Below are 22,281 nucleotides of genomic sequence, written 5' to 3'. Positions count from 1 at the left end.
TGGTTACATTTAGAAGTAATTCTCCCATTCCATCGTCACTAGAAACTTCCATGTTCAGCCAGTTGGGACCCCCTCTTCAAAGAAAAATTATTACATCATAAACGGTGCAAAACCATTAACTACATACCACTTACTTCTCCGTGAACTGAATCGAGTTCATCACATAGCAGGAACCCATGGTGGTTTGAATAACTTGAAAGTACTGGCAACAATCAAACTTTTTCCCATTCCAAGAGCACTCTTCGAAAAGATCCTCACACGAGGCACGCACTCTTGCCGCCAATCGGTTATAACCGGAAATAGGACACTCGATACAGCCATCCGTACAATCCTTGTACGGGGCACAGTAAGACATGATCGACCCGTAGTTGTACAAGTTATGAAATATGATCCGCAGCATAAAGTCTTCCACGTCGAAGTTATATTCGGTGTCCTCATTCTTTTTCATGCCGGACACAACCTTTTCCAGATTTGAGTAAACCTCCTTGGCGTATCCCATCTCACAAACTCCGACCGAAGGAAAATTTAACGTATCCCTTGTATGAACATTTTCAATCACCATACTGACGGCGTTGTTGTGAAACGTTTCCATGTAGGACGCTATCAAATAGTAGGACCCGGTCCATGATAGCAGTACACATACAAGCCAGAACAACCTTTCCGAGAAGTGGTATTTCTTATCGGCGATGTAACCAACACCCACCAACGAACAGTTGTTGCAATAGTCCACAAATATGTCCGCCAAAGTTTTGAAGAAATTCCTGGTCTTCATTTTGTCGTTCCCGTAAAGAAGTGTCTAAATGTGTTCCAATGTTCTCATTCGCACTTTATTTATTAGCTTGAAAATGTTTTAGCGTGTGTTCAGAGATTTATCAAGTCATATTTTATTCAACTGTTCCTGTAGACTTGAAGTAATTTTCTTGTAGACAACTGTTGGTTGTACGTAGCTTATTAAAAATTCATCGACATTGTACTTATTTTATCAGCAGTATCATGTGTACATTATACATAGTTTGTGTTTACATGATTGTTTTGCATTCATTCGCCTCTGAATATCGAGAAATGTGAAAGAAAAAAGTAACTGTTGAAGTTGTTTTATGATTTTCACTGATTTGTATAACAAACATCCTATGCACAACCAATTGTAATTATTCTATTGATTATTTCTACACCCAATGATATAGAAAGTGTATTGCTAAATGAAGCACTCGATTCGTTCTTCCAGAACGATTAAGTTCAATTATGTGGATGGGTTTACATGTATGTTATAGCTTTTCAAAAATTTAATTAAGAATTAACAGTTGACCAGGGCGTACAAGGGGTAGTATAAGCACAGAGAACAGACGTACAAGCTAGCCCACGAAACTTGTGAAAAAATCCCAACACCCTTTTTGAACTAATTTTCGGTTTTTTTCTGTCTGGGCCACCAGATGTCTCCTAACACACTAAATAGAACTGTCAGAACAAAGCTGAGAAAAAATAACTATTTTTCAGTCTGTTTTCAATAGGTCGTATAGCTACTTGGCAAGCTTCAAGGAAATCGCTATTGGAGTTCCGTAACACGTTCATCATGTTGCATCTATTATATAAAATTCTCTTGTAACGGTGTTTGTATTACTACTCAGGGTGGCCACAGAACCGGGAAAACCGGGGAAAAACCGGAAATTGAAAATCGAACCGGGAAAACCGGGAATTAAGACCCAAAACCGGGAAAATTGACAAAAGGAAACCGAAATTCAGTTTTGGTTCCAAGATCAGGGATTCAATCCGAAATTCAAAATTCAGAATTCTAATTTGAATTTCTGTGTTAAAGGAATATCATAAGTTTTTAAGTTTGTTAACTACTCTGATCTCTCTTCAATTATCCCTCTAAATTGAAAAAAAAATCACAAATTTTACCGAAACCCAGAGTTTAAAACTGCCTCGAAGAAAGAGATGAGAAATCCAAAAAGTCTCTTAAATTTTTTTTTTTTTCAAGTACCGCACGTCATGACTTATTAAAAAAAAACTATCAATCATGTAAAAACAAACGAATCAAAGTTAAATTTTTGTTTCAAATTTGGAAATTTTAAAAAGATGCTAATATTCTAATTTTCGAGTGATAATGTTTAACTTGAGAGTTAAAAAAATACTATCAAGGGGTTCAAATCATTTTTTAAGGTGTTCTTTCAAAATTAACATTTTTCGATAGCTGGTCATAATTTATCCAGAAAATTTCGAGTTACACTTTTTAAAGCTTGGATATGTTGAGATTCCTTTAAATTGAAATAAAATACTCATATGAAATTTATGTAACGCTATTCAGAATTTTCACGAACTTTTTTTATGAGGGTGTGTTTAGGTCGGTAGAAGACACTAAGCAAATTCTTTAAAAATGTCAACATGATTCAACATTGCATGGTACTTCACTTAGAATTTACACATTTTTGTTTCGAGTGAAGTATTTAAACAAAATAACTAAATATTGAGATAAAATTGATTATTTTTACTTTTTTCTTTTCGATGGTACAAGGCAACAACATTTACGTTCTTCTGTTTGAAGAGCGTTTCAAAACTGATTAGACTTATTTGAGGGCGACATATCCAAATTTGCAGTTGGGGTTTTTTTTCTGCTAGCTCTAATTTTTGAAATTCAAGGGTGATTTATGAAATTTTTCATCAACATTTTAGAACTTTTCTAAGATACTTCAATCGAAAGTTTCGAATGAATGAAAAACTTTTTCGAAGACAGCGAGTAGTTTAATCTTCTGAGAAAACTGAGTTTATTCATCACAGTATGGTAAAATATGATAATTAAAAGATATTTTGGATTTTTTTAAATCTAAATAAATCAAATATTTTTTCAGCATAAGTCAAAAAATTAGCAGTCGACAACAAAGTTGTTAAAGAAATTTGAATCTTTGATATCAAATGCTCATAAATCTTATTCAATGATGTCAAAAATAATTATATTTTTTCTGTTGTATTTTTAACACTTCAGGAATCTTTTTCAAGTACCTACTGTTTCTTTGAAACTAGAAATGCTAGGTAATATATTAATCCTCTACAAATGAAGGATAATAATAGATTTCAAATCAGTTTTTGTTTTTCAAGGAGGGTTGTCTGTTTATTAGATATAAATGTTTGATTTAGCCCAAAACTTAGTAAAACCCAATATCACTAGATTTGATAGAATCTGAAAAATGATTCGAATTCAAGACGATAAAATCAATTTTTAAAACAATGGCTTTAATTATTGTAATCTGCATTTCATAACTGAGCTTATAGTTGAAAAAAATGTACACTGTTAAGTCTCTTTGATTTCCAAAACCTTATTCGTACACTTTTCAAATTGGTTTTTGCATAAATCCTTAGAGTTAGCCTTAGCTTAGCGTGTGGTTGCAAAAACTTATAAGATTTTTCTCCCTGATAACGGGGTTGTTTCCAATCAAACCGGAACAGTTATTTGTTCATAATTTGACGCCTAGAAACTGATTCAAAATAAAAATATATGTTGAACAATGAACTGTAACTTTTTTCACTGAAATCAAATTCGCATTTTTCTGCATAACAAATCTAACATCTACTGAATGAACCATAAAAACGTTGAGAATTTTTTTAAGTGCAAAAATATTTTATTTTGCAAAAAAATAGATCTGTGTAAATTATGTATGAAATCACTTTTTTTTTTAATTATAAATATATTTTTCAATTATTTACAGAACTGAGTCATGCTAAAAATATTTTTAAAAAAGTTCTAGACTGCAGTCGAGGATTTTGAAATTTTTTTTTATAAGATTTATGGCTGCTACAAAAAATACATTGTTCCTTTTTAAATTTCTTTAAAAATTTGCAATTTCAAATTTTAATCAGAATTTTATCTTGAACTACAAACTACAAAATTATAAATTACAATTACAATTTTCCTACGCTATGAAAATTATTGATTTACGATAATAAATTTAGATACAATTATTTTGAATTCTTTATGCACTTTGTTTAAATATTTATTTCAAAATTGAAATTCTTTAATTTGAAATAAAAAAATACAATGAGTGAATTTGAATTGATTAAATGTTTTTAATTTTTCTTCATCTCAAACTTTGATATGCTGTTAAATAGCAAAGCACACCGGGTCAGCTAGTAGATAATGAAAAGTCTGGAAAACCTTGAATTTTTGACCGGGAAAAAACCGGGAATTTCAAAATGAAAATGTTGTGGCCACCCTGTAAGAAAACAACCATTCGAATCCCTAATCTTCTTCGGTTGATTCTCAGAACAGCTAACGTTTCAAAATCACACAACTGTTGCATCACAACCACAAGTTGCGCCCCATTGAAAGAGTTGAGTATTTCTCTGAATAAATTGTGCACTGTTGCTCTTTGAGTGACAATATTTCTTCCAAGTTTCAAAGTACAGACAAAAGTAAAAAAAAACGTTGTAAACTCGAACATTCGTGCTATAGTCCGAAGAAGATCCGACTCTGTTTTGCTCAAATCTGAAGTCGTGATAGCATACGAAAACTGTCGTGAAGTGGTAAAAAGTAAACGATGGCAATTTATCATTACTTCCATTAAATATATCTTTAAAAAAAAAAAAAAAAATTACTTCCATTAAATAGGAATTTTTAGAAGCTTTGAAAACCAAAATCCAAGAAAGCGAGAACGTCTTCAAAAATAGAATTGAAAAATTGTCATGTATCAGGGCTAGAAGCGACCATGCGGTAAAAAAGTAGGGCAAAATAGTTACTTTGAAGTGAAATTAGGGTAAAATTAGTGACCAGATCAAGACGGAAACTAACTAAAAAATGACATTGAAAACTAAAACAAAACGCTTTAAAGACAATTCTGTTTATTGAAAACGTTTTTTGGAAGGCTCTTGACCTCACTTGTAGAAAAGCAATGTGTTGTCACTAAAGCAGTTGAAAAATTATATTGAAAAAAGCTAACAAATCGAAATAAATTAACAGAAACCAAAATTTTCAACAAAATTGTTATATGTGAGAGATCTACAAATGCAAATAAAAAACCAGCACATGTTTAACGAAAAGTTTAAAGAATTTACTTGAAATTGAGTTATTTACATTTACAGAAATTTCATTTCATGAAAGGGTCATGAAATTAAAAATTGGGAGGTCCTTATGAAAAAGTGACAAAACAATGATAGAGGATTGAAAAAAGATAAAGGACAAAATGTTGACAGAAGATTGATAATGACTTGAAGAAGCTTAGCGAAAAAATTGACTTAAGATGATAATAACACAAACATGCTAAATAATTTTTCGAGACTAATCTTCAAGATAGAATATATTTTTTCTAATTTAAAACTAACTCAAACTGAATTTATTTACAAAAATGAAACATTTCCAAAGAGATTCACTGCAGACTTTATTGCATGATTCACATATCAATCATTAGAAAGTTTTACTAAAATAAATGATGTTTAAAAAGGAAGGAATTATAAAAAAGTATTCATAAATGATTTAACACGACAATTTCTTTAAAAAATTAACAGATCCAAGAAACACCTCAGAAATATTGTATCCATCCAAGAAACACCAATTGGAATATTGTAGAAAATATATCAGTAAACCTCTAAAAAGGTACAAAAATTATTTAAAGTTATCGAAAACTTCAAAAAGGGTTTGAAATCTTTGTATGTATATCTACCAATCTTTCAAATGATTCGAAAATGTCTAGAAATAAGGGAACTTGGAAATGAAATATCTGATATTTTCGATTCAATTGAGTCACTTTCCTCCCATTTAATACAACCAAGAGCATTGAAAGCATGGAATGTTTCCTGCCATGTGATTTAGTGCACTGTACAGATTATGATTGTTTTTTTTTTAATTAACTTGAGAATTATTTTTAACAAATTCAAGCTTTAAAAGTCATAATACTTCAAATCTTGGTTAAGCATGTTGTAATAGTGTAACTTAATGAAATATTTTTTCTTGACACGAATGCCAAAACGTTGTTAAAGTGTCTCAAATAGTCAAAAAACTACATATTTTTTAGGCAAAAAACTATTATTTTTATATTCCAATTGCCGTCCATATAATGTTGAAGAGTAAGCGATATTTTAAAGCAAAACAAAACAATAATCATCCTTACTGAATCTGAGCCATTCTCTCAATTTAGGTCGTGTGAATTCCGACAGGACTCGAAAGGAAAGAAAAGGAACCCGTCTAATAAATAATAAATGAATAACCTAATAATAAACTAATGAATACGTACCACTTGTCGTGAAACAGTATTATGTTTTTAATAATGAGTAGAAAAAGTTTTAAAAAATAAGCTTATTTGTAAGGAAATTATATAAAAATAGTGACTTTAGGGACCAAATTTCAAAAAAAGTAACTTGTGAGTGACCAGCCTGAAAAAAGTGACAAAGTTACTAAAAAGTGACCAACTTTTAGCCCTGAGTATGCATTTGAAATTTATCCGCAAATGAATGTGTTGCATTTTTTTCTTCGAATGAATGCAAGATTGAAAAAAATGGTTTTTCAAATATAGGAAATTTATTGTATTTGATAACCCTGTAATGAACAGCTAACGTCTGTATAATATGGCTGCAAATTGTGATATTGAACTTTTTTTGTTTTTTTTTTTTTTGTAAATTTAAAATGTCTAATTGCGTTCACAAAATGAAACCATAAATTCAAAGTTAATGAAACCATTGCTTCTTTTAACTATTAGACGAAATAAGTAAAACGAAAATTACGGAACAGTAAGGTACAGGTTTTGTAAAGCGTTTCAAAATCACCATGCTTTAACCAACTCAGTGCCAAATGTGTGTTTATAATCATTTTGTAGGGTGTTGAATCAGATTCCTACCGATACTACTAACCAATGCATGCTGAATGTGTAGCATGCACTGTTAATCAAAAATTTCGAGAAACAAAATCCCGTTTAAAAAACGTTTAACTTTTTCAGGGGATCGAGATCGTTACTCCCTGCCACCGGATATGCCAACGTTGCATGCTGAGTTTACCTACTTTTACTATCCCGGAGACTTCGTATTCCCATGTATGTTTTCTGCGAAAAAAAACATTAAATGTTGGCATATCTGACCTTTATGTTTACTGTTCTAGTGCCTCCATCCAAAGCATTCGTTCATATCAATCCTGTACAAATCAACTTCGATTTGGATAGCTGCCTTTGGTTTAGTTCCTTCGTACTCAATCTACACGAGAGTCTGCTGAGGACTAACAACGTTGTTAGTAGTTTAAGTTCCCCCTCAACGCCTTCGAGCGGCCACGCTGCAGAGAGGCAGCCGGATATGATGTACATGGATGTGAAAGTTGAAGTGATAATGCCCCGTGTGATTTTCGAAGCCTCGTCTTCTGCTCCTCAGCAACGGGACCGACCAAGAGCAATGCATGTTCAGGTGTCGCGGTTTGCACTAACCAATATTCGAGAAATGGGAGCATCCCGTGCGGACCTAGCTCAAGCCATATCGTCCTTGCAGGAGGGAAGCCTAGTTTTCGGATCGGGTTTCCCATCGAAACCGGGAGATTTGTGTATAGTCACGGATCGAATACTTTCCCACATCGCAGCCACGGATGTCACGATGGCACCACCAATATCCCCAGAGATGCAAGGTTCGTTGAAATATCTGACGCGTTATGCGATGTGGAGAGAACCGCGAGATGTATGGTGTCTGAAGCTTGATCCAGTTTGGGTGGATTTTTATGGGGCTCGATCGGTGGGTCCCAATCGAGCGATTCCATTTGTGGACGCAGTCCCGGTGACCATTTGGCTTCATGGGAAATCCGTTTTCGATATACTTGAGACCAAAATGAATGACGAAACAATTGATGAGTTGAACAGTGAAGTCAGCGGCAGCAAACGACATAGCAATAACTCGTACTCAATCCAATCAAACGAAAGTCTTATTTTATCTATCAGTAATCTTAAACAATCACTAGATCTAGATCCGTTAAATAAAATTCGCTATCCACCGGATAGCAGTGATAGTAGTTCGTCTAATCGCAGCTCCACGTGTCATCCTTCCAACTTCGCCGACAATGTTAAAAAGAAACCGGCTGAAACGAATAGCGTCCTTCCTCCTGGCATACCCGTAGATAGCGAAGTTCAAAATTCAGACAAAACTGCTGACCTACACGTGATCGCACATGTTTCCAACCTAGTTAGCGTGCAAATAGATCATTACCAATACCTGTTTCTTCTACGATTGGCCGAAGAACTTACCGAACTGGCAACGTTCCTTTCGCTGGATTCTAAACGTATTCTGCAGGCGGTGAGCATATGCGGTGTTAAGGTTTTGTAACTAATGTAATATTTTAACCAATTCACTTCTAGGCAAATGTGGAGAAATCGATAGTTGTTGGCTGCGTGATACCACAGGTGGAAGTTTCACTGGTGATGCCTTCTCAAACACCCGGAAAGGAATCGAGCGGTGGAGATGGAGAAAGCGTTCTACCCGATTCCGCCAGTTTAGGTGACGATCTTTTAACTAATGGTAGTGTAGACTTAGACTGAACTCAGGTTTTTTGAATGCTGACATATCTGATTATTATTGTTTCGTTCGTTTTCAATTCTTCGGTCACAGGTTCCGGCTGGCCTAATTCTATGGATCAAACAAGAAATTCCAACATATTTAGCAGCACTGAATGTCCCTCCCCTCCACCGGAAGCTCAAATGGCAATACCCTTTAATCACCAACCGGTTCCAAATACGCACGGGTGAGTTTTTCCTTCTCTTTCCAACACGCCTCAAATTATCATGTTCTCTTTTGGTTCAGCCACAATGTTCAAATTCAAAGCGTTCCAACTACTTCATCCACTTCTGGCGTTATTTCGGCCGAGACACCTTCATCATCTTCGATTGCGCCATCGAAACCGTCGCAACAACAACAATCATCATCATCATCATCGCAACCGAAAAATCGTGGCTCCGGAACGGATTCGTCAACGTTTTCTAAGGAAATCAACTCGGGTTTGAGTTCCATGAAGAAAGGATTTTCCCATTTCATGACATCGATCGACTCTGCCCTAAAGTCCAACATGTCGGACGATGTGAGCGATACCCTTTCCGTCCAATCGGACCTAAGCTCTGATTCGGAGAACTATCTAATGATGCTGGGCGATTCTGAGAAAACGGCAGACTGTATGGACGTAATGTTTAAACTGAATCCGTTCAGCAATGATAACAGTATCAAAGTTGCACCGATTGAAGTGGCCAGCGAAGTTTGCGAAGATCCATACTTAACGAACATGTCTTCACCGTCCGAACCCTCGGAGGCCAGTAGCCTTCGGAGAAGAGATTTAGTTTCGATGGTCACCTTTAGGTAATACAAGTTTAGTTTTTCTCTCGATTTGCTAGTTTAATCTCTCGATTTGCTCCCATACAGGCTAACAACGGTTGAAGTTATTCGGCAGAATGTGGGTAATCTGTCATCGATTCGACTTCAAGTTGCTGCTATCGGCTGCGATGAGTGTGGCGCAATTCCGTGGGACGAGTTTCAGGTTCGTGAATTGAGGCCAATTGAACGAATGTATTCCATACTTTTTTCTAATACATATATTTCATTTTATTTTCTTCAAAAATGTATGATCCAAAATACTTTTTGTCTCAAAACTATATTCCACACATGCTCCATGTGGCTTACGGCTTTTGTGATGAAAATGTGATTTCGTAACCTTTTGCGCAATTCGTTTTTTGACAATCACTTTAGATCAAAGTTTTTTTTTTTTTTTCAAAACACTTCATTTCACTGTAAATAGCTCCATGGTTCTTTGCTTTAATTTATTCCGTCCAAAAAATTAATGTAGTTAGCAAGCGCAAGGTTTTGTGATAAACATGATTGTGCAAACAATAGGAATTAAACGGTACATAACGAAAAAATTATTATCATTGATGTTTATGCACTTTTCGCTAAACCAAACACCATTTTCGTTATGTTCCTATAAAGGAATACTGTCGCTACCCTCATAACTGTGCTGTGGCGAAAACAGAAAATCGAGGCAATTACGATTTTAGCCATTTGGATTGCTCAAGTGATGAAGGTATTGACAGTTGAAATCCTACCATTCACAAAGTGCTTTGGCATTGAAAAACGGAATCTGGATCATACTTTTAAGAAAATATGCATTTTAATTTCATTTCATGTTTCACTGTTTTCCAACTTTCTATACGTTTATCGAACATAATAATAATTTAATCAATATTACATACCCAAATGTTAATGTTTCGAAACATATTTACTCTTTTTTTGCATGCTTTCTCTATCTCCTACTTAAATCAATATTCAATAATTATCTACTAAACCATTGTAAAAACAACAACGGCCTTCAACGTAATACTCCAAACGCGAATTCATTGCTCCTGCCGACGAACTTCAATCTACCAAAACAAAAAAAAAAACTGATTCAAATTCGTACACCCGCTAAAACCCCAATTGAACTGATCGTTTTTGTTTGTGTGTGTGTCGTGTCTATTATATCTCGTACATATATATATATCCGATAAATGTCGTACAATAATTGGTTCCGGAAACAAATTGGAACACTTCGTACCGATCGCAACTGGACCACCACCAATATCATTATATGTGGTTGCACGGAGGCGTTGTGTCATCGTATTATTTTTTTCAATTCTTTGGAATCAAACACACAAAACTTGCATTTGCTGTACACCGAATGGTTTCTGGCGGCTGTGATTGCGTGGGTGCGTGTACGGATGAACGAATGGCGCTACAATTATTGTGCTACGAAACGACCTCCTCGCAAAACCCTTTGGGATCTATACTACACAAACACGCATACACATTCACAGAATGGCCAGCATAAATCCAAGGTATTTACTATTTATTTTATTTGAGTTGATCCACGGGCAAACAGAGAGAACAGACGGTTTAAATTAAAGGTTTTGAATCACATCTATAGAGATGTGGTCCATTTTCTATGATTTTTTTTTGGTTTAGTTAATGTTGTTTATACGCAATTGTAAATACAATATCCCTTTATATGTTTGTTGCGTAACACGGATCCAACGCAAAGGCGTGGGTTAATTATATATTTGTTTACATTTTTTTTTATTTCACTGTGATATTCAAACCACTGCGAACACTCATTTTAGGTTTTCAGACCATTTCATCTACTTTTTTCCCTTTTTCGTATTCCATCGTAATCTTGAAATGCCTTGAAAGCCTGCTTTTAATACATAAAATCCACTTTTTTCCACTATTGAAACTTATCTGACTTGTTTTGCATTTGTACCACTTTTCCACATTGAATTGAACACGAATTATGAAAATTTATAAGACTGTATCGTTGTCGTTCGTTGTTTTTTTCTTAACGGATTCATAATTTATGCAGTTGAGGGTAGAGCCCTTCTTTCAACGTCAGTCATTAGTATACCTACTCTTAAATTTGTTCGTAGCAGCGATGTCACAAAAATCTGTATCATAAGTGTGTCCTATTCTCATCCATAAGAGTCCCAATGAAACAGAAAAAGATACACTGATGATACAGACAATAATATAACATATCAGGTTCGTAGGTACATTTACTTTAATTTTGGGCGATGAGTCCTCAAAATTACAACAAATTTATGATCAGATCACAGTCAAAATTTCACTTGTGTTTTGAAATATTCATGACAAAATTACTCTGACTCACAGTAAATCGATGCCTGGACATTTATGAAACGCTCTTCTATGCCTGATTTTTGTCAGATTAAACAAAAAGCCTGGTCAAGATTATATCTCAATACAAATTTTAGATGTCTGGAAAATCTTCAAACTATTCTGCCTAAAATATAACGAAGTTACGGTCTTCGGCAAAATTGTATCGCAGAAAATTTCCTATTTAGCTAATGGTTCACTTCTTTAAACCACCTCTTGCACTTTTCATTAGGAAACTTTATTAACCGGTTATTTATTCAATTTTTTATGCAAAATAAATGATGTGATCAAGTTTAATTTACAGACTGATTGCATATGCAAGAGGTTCATAAAAAAAGAAAAAAAAGGTTCTGCAAATGAATTATTCGGAATTTTTGGAAGAATGGTTACAGTGTTCCGAAAATCACTCGGAAAAAACGCTCATGATAGGTTTCTAGTTGGAAACATTCAAAGCCGATTGCTGCTGCCTGTTGTTCCATAGAGAATCGGCAGAGCGACAATGCGAAGTCAATGTAAACAAGATTCAAAAGCGAGAGCGGATTCGTATCTAAGTCGATCTCTCAAGCTCACAAGATCCAATTCGAAAATCCACTCACTCACTCACTCAAACTCAATCAATGCGGCCTTGCATCGGTTTATACTGTCTGCGTACTTGCTGGCAAAGCGGCAGAAACATATGTTCATACGTACTGCCTGCGTGATTGAATGGCTATTTTGGTCCTCCCCAACAACAGCAACAACAAAGCGAGATGTATCAGGCAGACAGCATTCGATTACGATCAGTAAACGAGTGAGTGAGTGAGTGATTGAGCAAGAAAAGTTATTGACTGAAAGAAGAAACTGAAAATCAGGTAGCTCCTCACTCAGTTGAGAATTCCAACTGGAGAAGGAACGTCTCTCTTTCAAATTTTATTTCTTTGATTCTCGGAGCAGCGCTGTCGAACACAATCTTTGTCTCGCTGGGAGATAAACCGACCGACAATTTAGGTTTTGCTTTCGCTGTTGAAAACGTTTCAGTGTCTTTCATGAGAATTGAGTGACTTTCGGAACACTGCAGGAAAACATATGTGTACTCTCTTTAACCAACGTCGTTATACTTCTCAAATTGACGAAAAAAGACAGTTTACAAGTGCAATGAATCGTGAAGGTTTCTTTAGACTAAGCCAAAATTGATAATTTATTTTACGATTTTGAAAAAGACAGAAATATGTTATACACTCTCTGGAGCCACTATTTTTCATAATTTGCATAATCGAATAAACAAGCATTTTGATATCTAGTTCAATAACTAATGTCAACGTCTATCACCACTGTTTTTCATAAATTTTGAAATTCGGTCAAATAAATGTTTAATAAGCCATTTCGATGTTGATATTTCATAAAACTATCCAACTAAGCATTTCCATTTGAAATTTATTTGAATTTTCGAAACACTACCGTATGCTCTCTAGAGCCACCATTTTCCATAAATTTCGAATTTGGAATAAAAAGATAACATGAACCCGATTTAAGCATAAGTAGAGTAGGACCGAATACTGACCTTTTCAACTGTTCGGTGAAACGAATATTCGATCGAATAAAATGTTGAGTTTTTAAGAAAAAATATCATGATTTTGAGACGATTATTTTCAACCAGATGTGTAATGCATCAGATCTTCTTCAAGTATGGACCTCTCGTTTGTCCAAGATTTCAAGAGTTCAATTTCATTTGATCGGACTCCATTGAAAAAGTGAATGATTTTCAAATTGTCACCACTTACTGAAAGGACATAAGATCACTTGTTGCTTCCAGGGCGTATGTATAAAAAAAAATGAACTCCAGAAGAAACTAGAACAAGGGATGAATCATCCTAAAGGATGAAAATCCCGGAAAAAAAAAGAATCTAGAACAAAAAATATGTGTCAAAACAGGTTTTTTTTATGTATGAGAAGATCCACTGCGACCAACTGTGATCTTTTGTGGAAAAACCCAATTTATTATTTGTCTGATCACGCAATACTGTCATCATTGATAGAGATGGCAGTTGTAGTCGAAATCGAGACATTATTCCAGTTTGGGATGGTATTTCTTATGAATCCCACCACCTTACTGGTGGTGGTTATTTGATATCGAATTCAGGGTGGAAAGCGAACCGGAAAAAACCGAGAATTTAAAATGGAACCAGGAAAACCGGGAAAAAACCTGGAATCTCGAATCAAAATCGGGAAAATTCTGTAAGAATCGTTTTTCTCTGATGTGAATCTTTTGAATTCTATAGTTTATTCATTTCAACACGACTATTTTTTCCTAAAAGCTTCACATTTCAGAGTACACTTTACGTTCCGTGAGGAAAATGTAGAGAAAAATCGGGTATTTTTTAGAAAATCGATTTTTTTGTCTGCAGCGCTTACATTTTCAGTGTTTCTGTTCCAAAATATTCTTAACGTATTTTAAAATAACGAAACGTAGCCGAAAACTTCTCAAAAATAAACTATTTCTTAACTCACGGATATTGTGTGTGACTAGTAAAAAATGTGTATAAATAAAAAAAGAACCTCAATGAAATGTGAAGCTTGGATTATTTATTTAAAATTAGCTTTGCTAGCGTTAATTATTGTAAAAATTATATATTTCATACCTTAGTGCACTTTCTCTACGAATCGTTAGAAAAAAATAAAGAAATTTTCTTTCTGAATAAAGATTTTTTTAAAGGAAATCAAAAATTTTGATATCATTGCATTCATATGTTGATAGTTTTTTTTTCTGATTTCTTACTTCAAAACTTGAGATTGATGCTTAACACCTTTCTTACAACTGGCATAGAATTTATCATGTTCGAAACTTCGCTATGCTATGCTACGCTATGCTGAATCAAAACTCAAAATAAGCAGACATGTAATGATATTATTTCAAATGAAGGTACGGGATACAATTTTCAATTGTCCGAGCAAAAAATCTTATGGATATGTTGAACAAATGAGGATGTATTTAAATTGACCAATTTTCGACTATTTTGAATTGGGAATACGAAAGTAAACGTTCACGTTTTTATCTTAATTATACTTCTCAAGTTTTCATTTCATTAATAACACTAGTTTACAAAATTTAAAAAAAAATCGTGAACTTGATTAACTGACCAATATTTTTAATGTAAAATCGAGCGCTGAATCCGAAAATGAAATCCAAAAAAATCTCAGTAGAACCGTTTTTGAGTTATGCTCCAATTTTGAAATTTCGGAAAAATTAAAAAAGTTATTGTACTTAGATTGAAATATCTCAGATGGCATAACAGTAATTTGAAATCCCTCTTTTGCATATTGAAGGTGAATATATTTTCTATCAATCATCCGAACATTGTTTTTGCGTTTGACCAACAGTATTGTTGATATTAGTGACTTTATGAGAAAAAAAATTATAAAAAACGCATTTTTTTAGAGAAAATTTTGCTTTAACAAAAGTTTTAGACTCAATAGTAGCATTTAAAAAATCTGATTTTCTTTTGCCCTTAAATGTCAATTTAAAACAAAGATTTCAAGTGGTTGTTTATCAAAATCGGTTGAAAATTGAAGAAGTTATGGCTACTTTACCATAACTGTAATTTTTGCAGTTTTTAATAATTTAACGAACCGCAGTATACTTATAATAGTATAGGAAGAATAACACATGGTATATTTAACTGAATTTTTTTGAATTTCAGTTTCGGATTCAGCGCCCGATTTCACATAAGAAATGACCTTCAGTTTACTGAGTTCAAAAATGCTGTAAACTAGTGTAATATATTTAAAAAAAATTGTAATAAAACTATTTTTTTTTTGGATTTTGTTATTTACAAATTTTGCGCTTCGACTGAAAACCGCATTCTTCATTAGCAAGGAAATGTGAAAAAAAATTCTTATCATATGTGTATTAGTTTCGGAATCATGTTTATTAGGAACGCATTACAAAAAATCCAGATTTTTAAAATTTTACCCTCAGCACGGTTTTGAAAATTTGGATTCAAATTTCAAATTTAAAGTTTTCATTAATAAATTCCTAGATTTTTGATTAATATCGCAAATCCGGAATCAGGCATCCAGAGCTCCGACTCTATATACGCAATATTTTGAAAAATATTTTAAAGTTATCCAACGAAAAACTAAATTCTACCAAACATGAATCTTGAGCTTACATCAGAAGTTAAAATTTAAATTGAAACTCGAATCATAAATCCCAATTTAAAATTGAATTTTGATTTATGGATCAGTATCAGATCAATCCGAAATTAATTGATCATGATCATATTTCAAATATCAGAAGCCAGAGCTCAATGGTTATATTCAGGAAAAGGGCAGAAAAAGAATTTCATTGAAACTTCAACTTAAACTTTTCAGATCACATGGCATTACATCAAACTTATATTTTATGAAATCCAAACTATGAAAATAATTTAAAAAAAAAATGAGAAGAAGGTGGCAATATTCGACGAGATTTCGCAGGATACTAGAATAATTTTCTACTGAATTTTTTTCTTGAAGGTTAGCATTTCAATTTGTTTAAATATTATTTTCTTTAAAATATCTACTTCTTTGGTTTGCTCAGATATCTTTATGTTATTTAAAACCAGGGAAATCATAAAATATCTTACGGAAAACCGGAAATTTTAAAATGGAACATACATACAAGAGTAAAATGGAAGAAAATTACATGTGATTTGTATTTTTCGTCTAAATACATCAGCAGCGTTCAAGCTGTATCAAAGGATTAAATAAATTATGTTAGTTTTTTTATATTAACTTTTAAAATGCGTATAGCTAAGGACTCCCTAGAAAATAAACCAAAATTAATTTATGACGAAGCAGGGGAAATCCTAATTCGATTGTTAACACATTTTATTTTTACTTTCCTTGTTGTTTTTTGGAATTCATAAGAATTAAGAATACTCCACAGTAGATAGTATAGTACGCATTTTACAAAAACACATAAAGGTACGCACGTCGTCAGTTAAAAAAAGCTCACAATTTTCTCACTTTAAAAACTAGAAACTTGTTTAAAGTCGACACCAGGATGGCAATGGATGTATGAAAAAAAATTTCCTATGACCTATTCAAAATTTCAGCTCATTCGCACTTGATTGAGGGATGCCTCAAAGCGCCCAAAGTTCCATTTTTTGACCCTCAAAAATCATCAAAAGAAGGGACCCAAAGGAAACAGAAAAATTCGAAAATTTAGTTTTGGTGCCTGTGGTGATTTTTTAAATTTTAAAAAGTTGATTTTGACAAAACATTTTTTTCCCAGATAACACCAGATTTCGACGTTTTATGCATTCTGAAATCATTTGACCTTCAAATTTAAATTTCGATTTTTCCGATTTCCTTTGGTTCCCCCCTTTGGTGATTTTTGAAGATCAAATAATCGAAACTTTGAGCACTTTGAGGCAGCCCTAAATGAATTTCGATTAAGCTTAAATTTGGCACAGGTTAGTTTTTTGGGTAAATCTACAAAATTTATATGGTCGGTTTTCGAAATTTGACAGGACCCATTTGGCTGCCACGTTAGTCGACATTTATCAGGGTCATATGTAAAATGAAATTTCTGCTTGTTGACGAAAATCATCAGAAGGAAATAAAAAAAAATAAGGAAGAATTACATTTGCATACAAAAGGTTTTGAAAATGCTCTAGAGTCCTGCCAAAAACTGATATGATTTTTTCAACAAAATATGTATATTAGACTGAGTCGATTTGGGGTCATTTTGGAATTTCTCAAACTTTGGGGTCTAAAAAGCTTCGTTTTGGTCCAAAACTCATCCATGATTTTTGCAGAATTTTTAAGTAATTTTTACATGATTAAAGTTTTTATGGGAAAATTGAATATTTTGTACTGAAAAATCCACATCATTTTTGTTTATTCTGTGGATTTGAACCTGCTAATGGTTTTTGTGGCAATTTATGAATTTCCAAAAGGAAATTTTCCGTTCAACAACTTTGTCCAAGACCATAACTTCGTATTTTATAAGGCAAAAAAGTTATTAGCTGTTTAACAGAGGTATGTCTTTTCGCTTTGATTAACAATAAATTCAATTGACCCCACTGGTGGAGCCTAGCGAAGTATTGCATGAAAAGTAGTTATGCAATACCTCGCTAGGCACCCAGCAGTGATGTCAATTGAATTTATAGTTTATCAATGCGAAAAGACATACCACTGTTAAACTGCTAATAACTTTGTTGCCTAATAAGATACTAAGTTACGGACTTCTACAAAGTTTTTCAGCGAAAAATTTTATTTAGGAAATTTATAAATTAGCACAAAAACCATAAGCAGGCTCGGTTCCACAGAAGAAACAAAAATAATGTTGATTTTTCAGTACAAAAATTCAATTTTGCCATACAAAACTCAAAGTTCAAACTTACTCATGTAAACGTTACTTAAAAATTCTGCCATAAATCAAGGATGAGTTTTGGACCAAAACGGAGCTTTTTAGAACCCAGGGTTTGAGAAATTCAAAAATAACCCCAAATCGACTCAGTTTAATGTAGGATGTTGTTCGTTTTTTTTTATATAAATTTCTTTAAAAATATGTAAAGGCTTTCAAAGATTAAGTTAAAAGTTAGTTTTTTTTTTTTATATATATTTTATCAATTAGAGAATGTAAATTGAAGCTTAAAATGTGAAATTCAAAATATTTTATTAAATTGGACAGAAAAACGATTAACTAGAATGAACAACTTAAAAAGTTTTCTTCTGGATCCCCCGATGAGTTTTTGTTCATGAAAAGTGCACTGAATAGGGTAGTGTGTTCTCATGATATCAAACATTTTCAGAGAAATCGGTGGGTAATAATTGGACATAACTTTTAAAATGTTTTGGTTATGTGAAGCAGAACGAAAATTGAAAACGATCATCGGATATAGTTTTGTCCGCTGTAATTAGAATATTATCTAGTCTTCTGAAGTTATTTAGAATAAGTTCCATAATATTGTTCTTTTTTGGTTTCTTCAAATAAAAGATAATCCTTTTTTGTCTATGGTTCGCAAAAATTCGAGTAAGCAAGAACTCCTAAAAATGCATGAACACATTGCTACCTCCAATAAATTTATCTCGGATAAAGTGTATGTTTCACTTTTACTAGAATAGAAAAGTCACTTTACGAAATCTTCCACACAATCGATTGTTTTACAATTAAACCACCTTAAATATGAAATGTTTTCACAATTTTTCTTGTCTGACTTATTAACATTCTTCAACTAAATCTGTCTCGCTCTCTGTCTCTCTCTCTAAATTTACTCTCCGATAAATGCAAGAAGACAAACTGTGTTTTCAAAAGAGCCTTTGACTAATTTTTGTTTTTATTCCATTTTCTTTCGATTCATTGACTTTGTTTCTCTTCTTAATCTGCGGATCGGTAACATTGGGAACTCAATACTGAATGATTAAATTAAACCATTTTCAAAAACGTTGCAAAATCTGTTTCACTCGGGCGCACACACACATCCAAAATTATAAACCTTCTAAAACTGAAACTAATATCAAATCGAACCGAAACCAACCCACCGTGTAGACGAAATTTGGAACTAGATGTAGAGCATGGAACGTAGCACCGCATAATCCGGAAGCACCGCCTAGTGTTGCGATTAGATTAGAGGAAGATCTCACCCTACCGGCAGACTCATTCAACATCACAGACAAGAAAGCTATTCAGAGGTAACGATTTTGAGGGAATGATAAAAAACTATCAAATCATTTTCGGTTTCCTTTTTACAATGAATTACGTGTGTTTCTTTCAAGCTGGTTTAAACGAAAGCTGAACGTCGAAGTGAAGAATATCAGTCTTCAACTGTCGATGAGCACCGTTGTCGGGCTAGGGGATCTAGCCGAGGATGAAGTCATTCCAACGCCGATTCCGATGGAAGTAATGGTGGAAAATGTTAGAATCAACCTTATCGAAGATAGACCACCGGTCAACATCACCTCACCGGGAACGCTTCCGATAAATGCCGTCATCGGTCGAATGTTCATAACCCGAGATGCGGCTGGCGTATTTTACTTGCAACCAATCGATAAGACTGGCACATCCGGTGCCGGTGGTACAGGTCAGAAACCGGAAACGGAAGGACGTAAAGAAAGGGACCGGGAAGTGCTGTCACTGCAGCTCGTAATGCAGCAGCTCAAGCTGGACAACGAAAATCTCCGTAAACAGATTGAGAACAAGTAAGTATATAATTTAGTCATGAAATGAAGTAAGGATTACCAACGTTTTATTTGTTTTTTAGTATGAAGCTACGCCAGGAGAACGAAGTACTTCGAACTTATCTGAAGGCCGCCCAAGACGATGTTTCCACCTTGCTGGACGAAAAGCGGACACAAATGGACACAATTCGATCGTTGCATAATCAGCTGCAGTCCTTGAATGCTTCGCAGCTTAATTTGAGCGATGGTAAAAGATAGCATAACTGCATGGACTGCATACAGTGCTGTGGCGAGAATCCTTTCTAGTTGGGAACACCGACGAAAATCGTCGCTCGGTTAAAACGGGGGGTGCGTTTTTCCTGGGAAGATTTCCCATCTTCCTCTGTAGACTATCATTCTGATTTGTTTAAATATGCTCTCTCCATCTGTCGATTACTTTTTCTCCTCCATAATTTTGACAAAAACAGACTTTCTCCTGTTCCATCTATCCTCCTCTGCTCAAGCTACGATACACTGCGGTAATCATACGTAGACGAAGTTGGTGATATCGTCTCGTCTATAGAACGCCATCTCTCAGTAAAGCGAGTCAGGAAGTATGATCCTACAAAAGCACCGATAAAGCATATTGTGAACAAATCACCCACCGTTCGTAAGCCTGTATGAATAAGCAGTCCGTTGAAAATCATAGCTATTATAAGAAGCGTTGATGTGTTTATTATCGTAAATGTCATCCCTTTTTACTTGTCTAAAGATCATCATTCATAAATAGCAAAGCAAAAGGTTATGACGACAATAACCCATGTTTTAATTTTGTATAATCTACTTAATTGAAACAACATTTGCATTGTATAACATACGTAAGAAAACGGTTTAAACTCAGTTTGTTATATGCAACATGTTTCAGTGTTTTAAAACATAGGTACGTGCAATCCAATTATGACCTGTTGTTGCATATAGATCCAAACTTTGTCAAAACTAAACATAATAAGCTCTGACTTTGATCACTTGCGCACTGTAAAAAAAAGCTGAAGTAATAGATAACAATTGATTACACGGTTAGCTATCTATTTTACCACGCTACAAACTAGTTCTGACTTTCCGCACCATCTACATGCCTATCTTTTCACAAAAGGACTACGTTCTACTTTCCAAAAGAGTTTTGCAAATAGTAATACAAAACTGTGTTCCCATTGGCAGTGCAAATATATTCTATTTAATATCTAAATGTAAATCGCAAAAGTATCACACATTCATTCCTTCCTTCCCAATCGAATATTCTTGAAACTGAATTGCTGTTTTAAAGACTTTCCTGCATCATTGAACAATGAAATATATATTGATCAACGACGAACCTGATTTCGTTGATTCCGTGCAAAACATAGCAGATAGTCATTTCTTGTGATATTAATTTTAGTTTGGATAGCAAAGGCGTTTGAAAAACTATGTCAGAACTTTAAAACGAACTGTAATCAAGAACAGAAAACCTTAACAAATAAAAAGTTAGTTAGAAGCATATCGCATTGATGAACGCTGTGGGATTCTGAAGCCCGTGCCGCACCTAAAGCGCGGGTCCAGAACGGTTGAGATGTTAAAATTCTGATATGTATATCGTAACCCCAAACTACTGTGAAAAATATCTTGTTGTAGCTAGTTGTTACTTAACAAAAAAAAACAAACAAACAAATCTAGTTTGGCCATAAATTTCCAAGAAAAGTGATTAGCGTAGCACATTTGAATTATATGCGTATTATTTTTATTTCGGAAATGTTAATAAGGGTAATTTCTATTACATTGTAACATTGGTGGTACATTTAAAGCAAAAAATAAAAACAAAATCAACTGGAGCAAGCATGTACACGCAAAGCATATAACGATACTAAAGCAAACAAAAAAAAGTGACGTTCAACGGATATTTGAAGAGATTTACCAAGATTTATATATTTACCTTAATTATTATCATTATACCAAAACAATCATAAAATAAACTATTGAAAGAGGTAGAGTGTTATGGTTTGTTTACTTAATATCACATGTCCTTAAAATATTTTATTTATCATATTTGCATTTACGGTTTTTGTTCCCGATTCTCCCGACTGGTAATTTTAATTTTCCCGGTATGAAATTACAGAAATACATATTTAACAGTGTATTTTTTTTATCAAACAAGACAGACATTTATATATGTTGGGATTTTTTACATCAAATAAAATATTACAGGTTGAAAAGCAAAGCTGCAAAAAAAATTCTAGTATTCCCTTAACTCTGCAAAATTTCATCAAAAATTGTCACCTTCTCTTGAATCGTTCATAACAACTTCGTACTCTGGCTTCTGAAATTTGGAATAAGATCATGAAAAATTATTTTCTGAATGAATTACTGATCCATAAATCAAAACTCGGTTTTAAATTGGAATTCTTAATTTGAATTTAAAATAATTTTTTTGAGCATAGCTCAAGATAGATATTCATTGCTACTGATTGATATTTTAATTGAAGTTTTCCTACG

At 33.7% G+C, this 22,281-nt stretch overlaps 1 protein-coding gene across 1 annotated transcript in view; it reads left to right on the top strand.

Annotated features, from left to right (window-relative positions):
• Positions 1 to 21,769, top strand: part of LOC129743955 (bridge-like lipid transfer protein family member 3B) — a 55,277-nt gene extending 33,508 nt beyond the window's left edge. The window contains 10 exon segments of the mRNA XM_055736204.1: positions 6,918 to 7,010; positions 7,076 to 8,244; positions 8,307 to 8,466; positions 8,557 to 8,689; positions 8,749 to 9,294; positions 9,358 to 9,472; positions 10,782 to 10,802; positions 19,148 to 19,290; positions 19,375 to 19,797; positions 19,860 to 21,769. Coding sequence (XP_055592179.1) covers positions 6,918 to 7,010; positions 7,076 to 8,244; positions 8,307 to 8,466; positions 8,557 to 8,689; positions 8,749 to 9,294; positions 9,358 to 9,472; positions 10,782 to 10,802; positions 19,148 to 19,290; positions 19,375 to 19,797; positions 19,860 to 20,082 — 3,026 coding nt within the window. The 3' untranslated portion in view covers positions 20,083 to 21,769.
• The last annotated feature ends 512 nt before the right edge of the window (positions 21,770 to 22,281 follow it).

The sequence above is a fragment of the Uranotaenia lowii genome, chromosome 2 (genome assembly GCF_029784155.1).
Source record: "Uranotaenia lowii strain MFRU-FL chromosome 2, ASM2978415v1, whole genome shotgun sequence".
NCBI classification, from domain to species: Eukaryota; Metazoa; Arthropoda; class Insecta; order Diptera; family Culicidae; genus Uranotaenia; species Uranotaenia lowii.
Note: the sequence above shows the minus strand (reverse complement) of the source record. Positions and strands in the feature narration are given on the sequence as shown.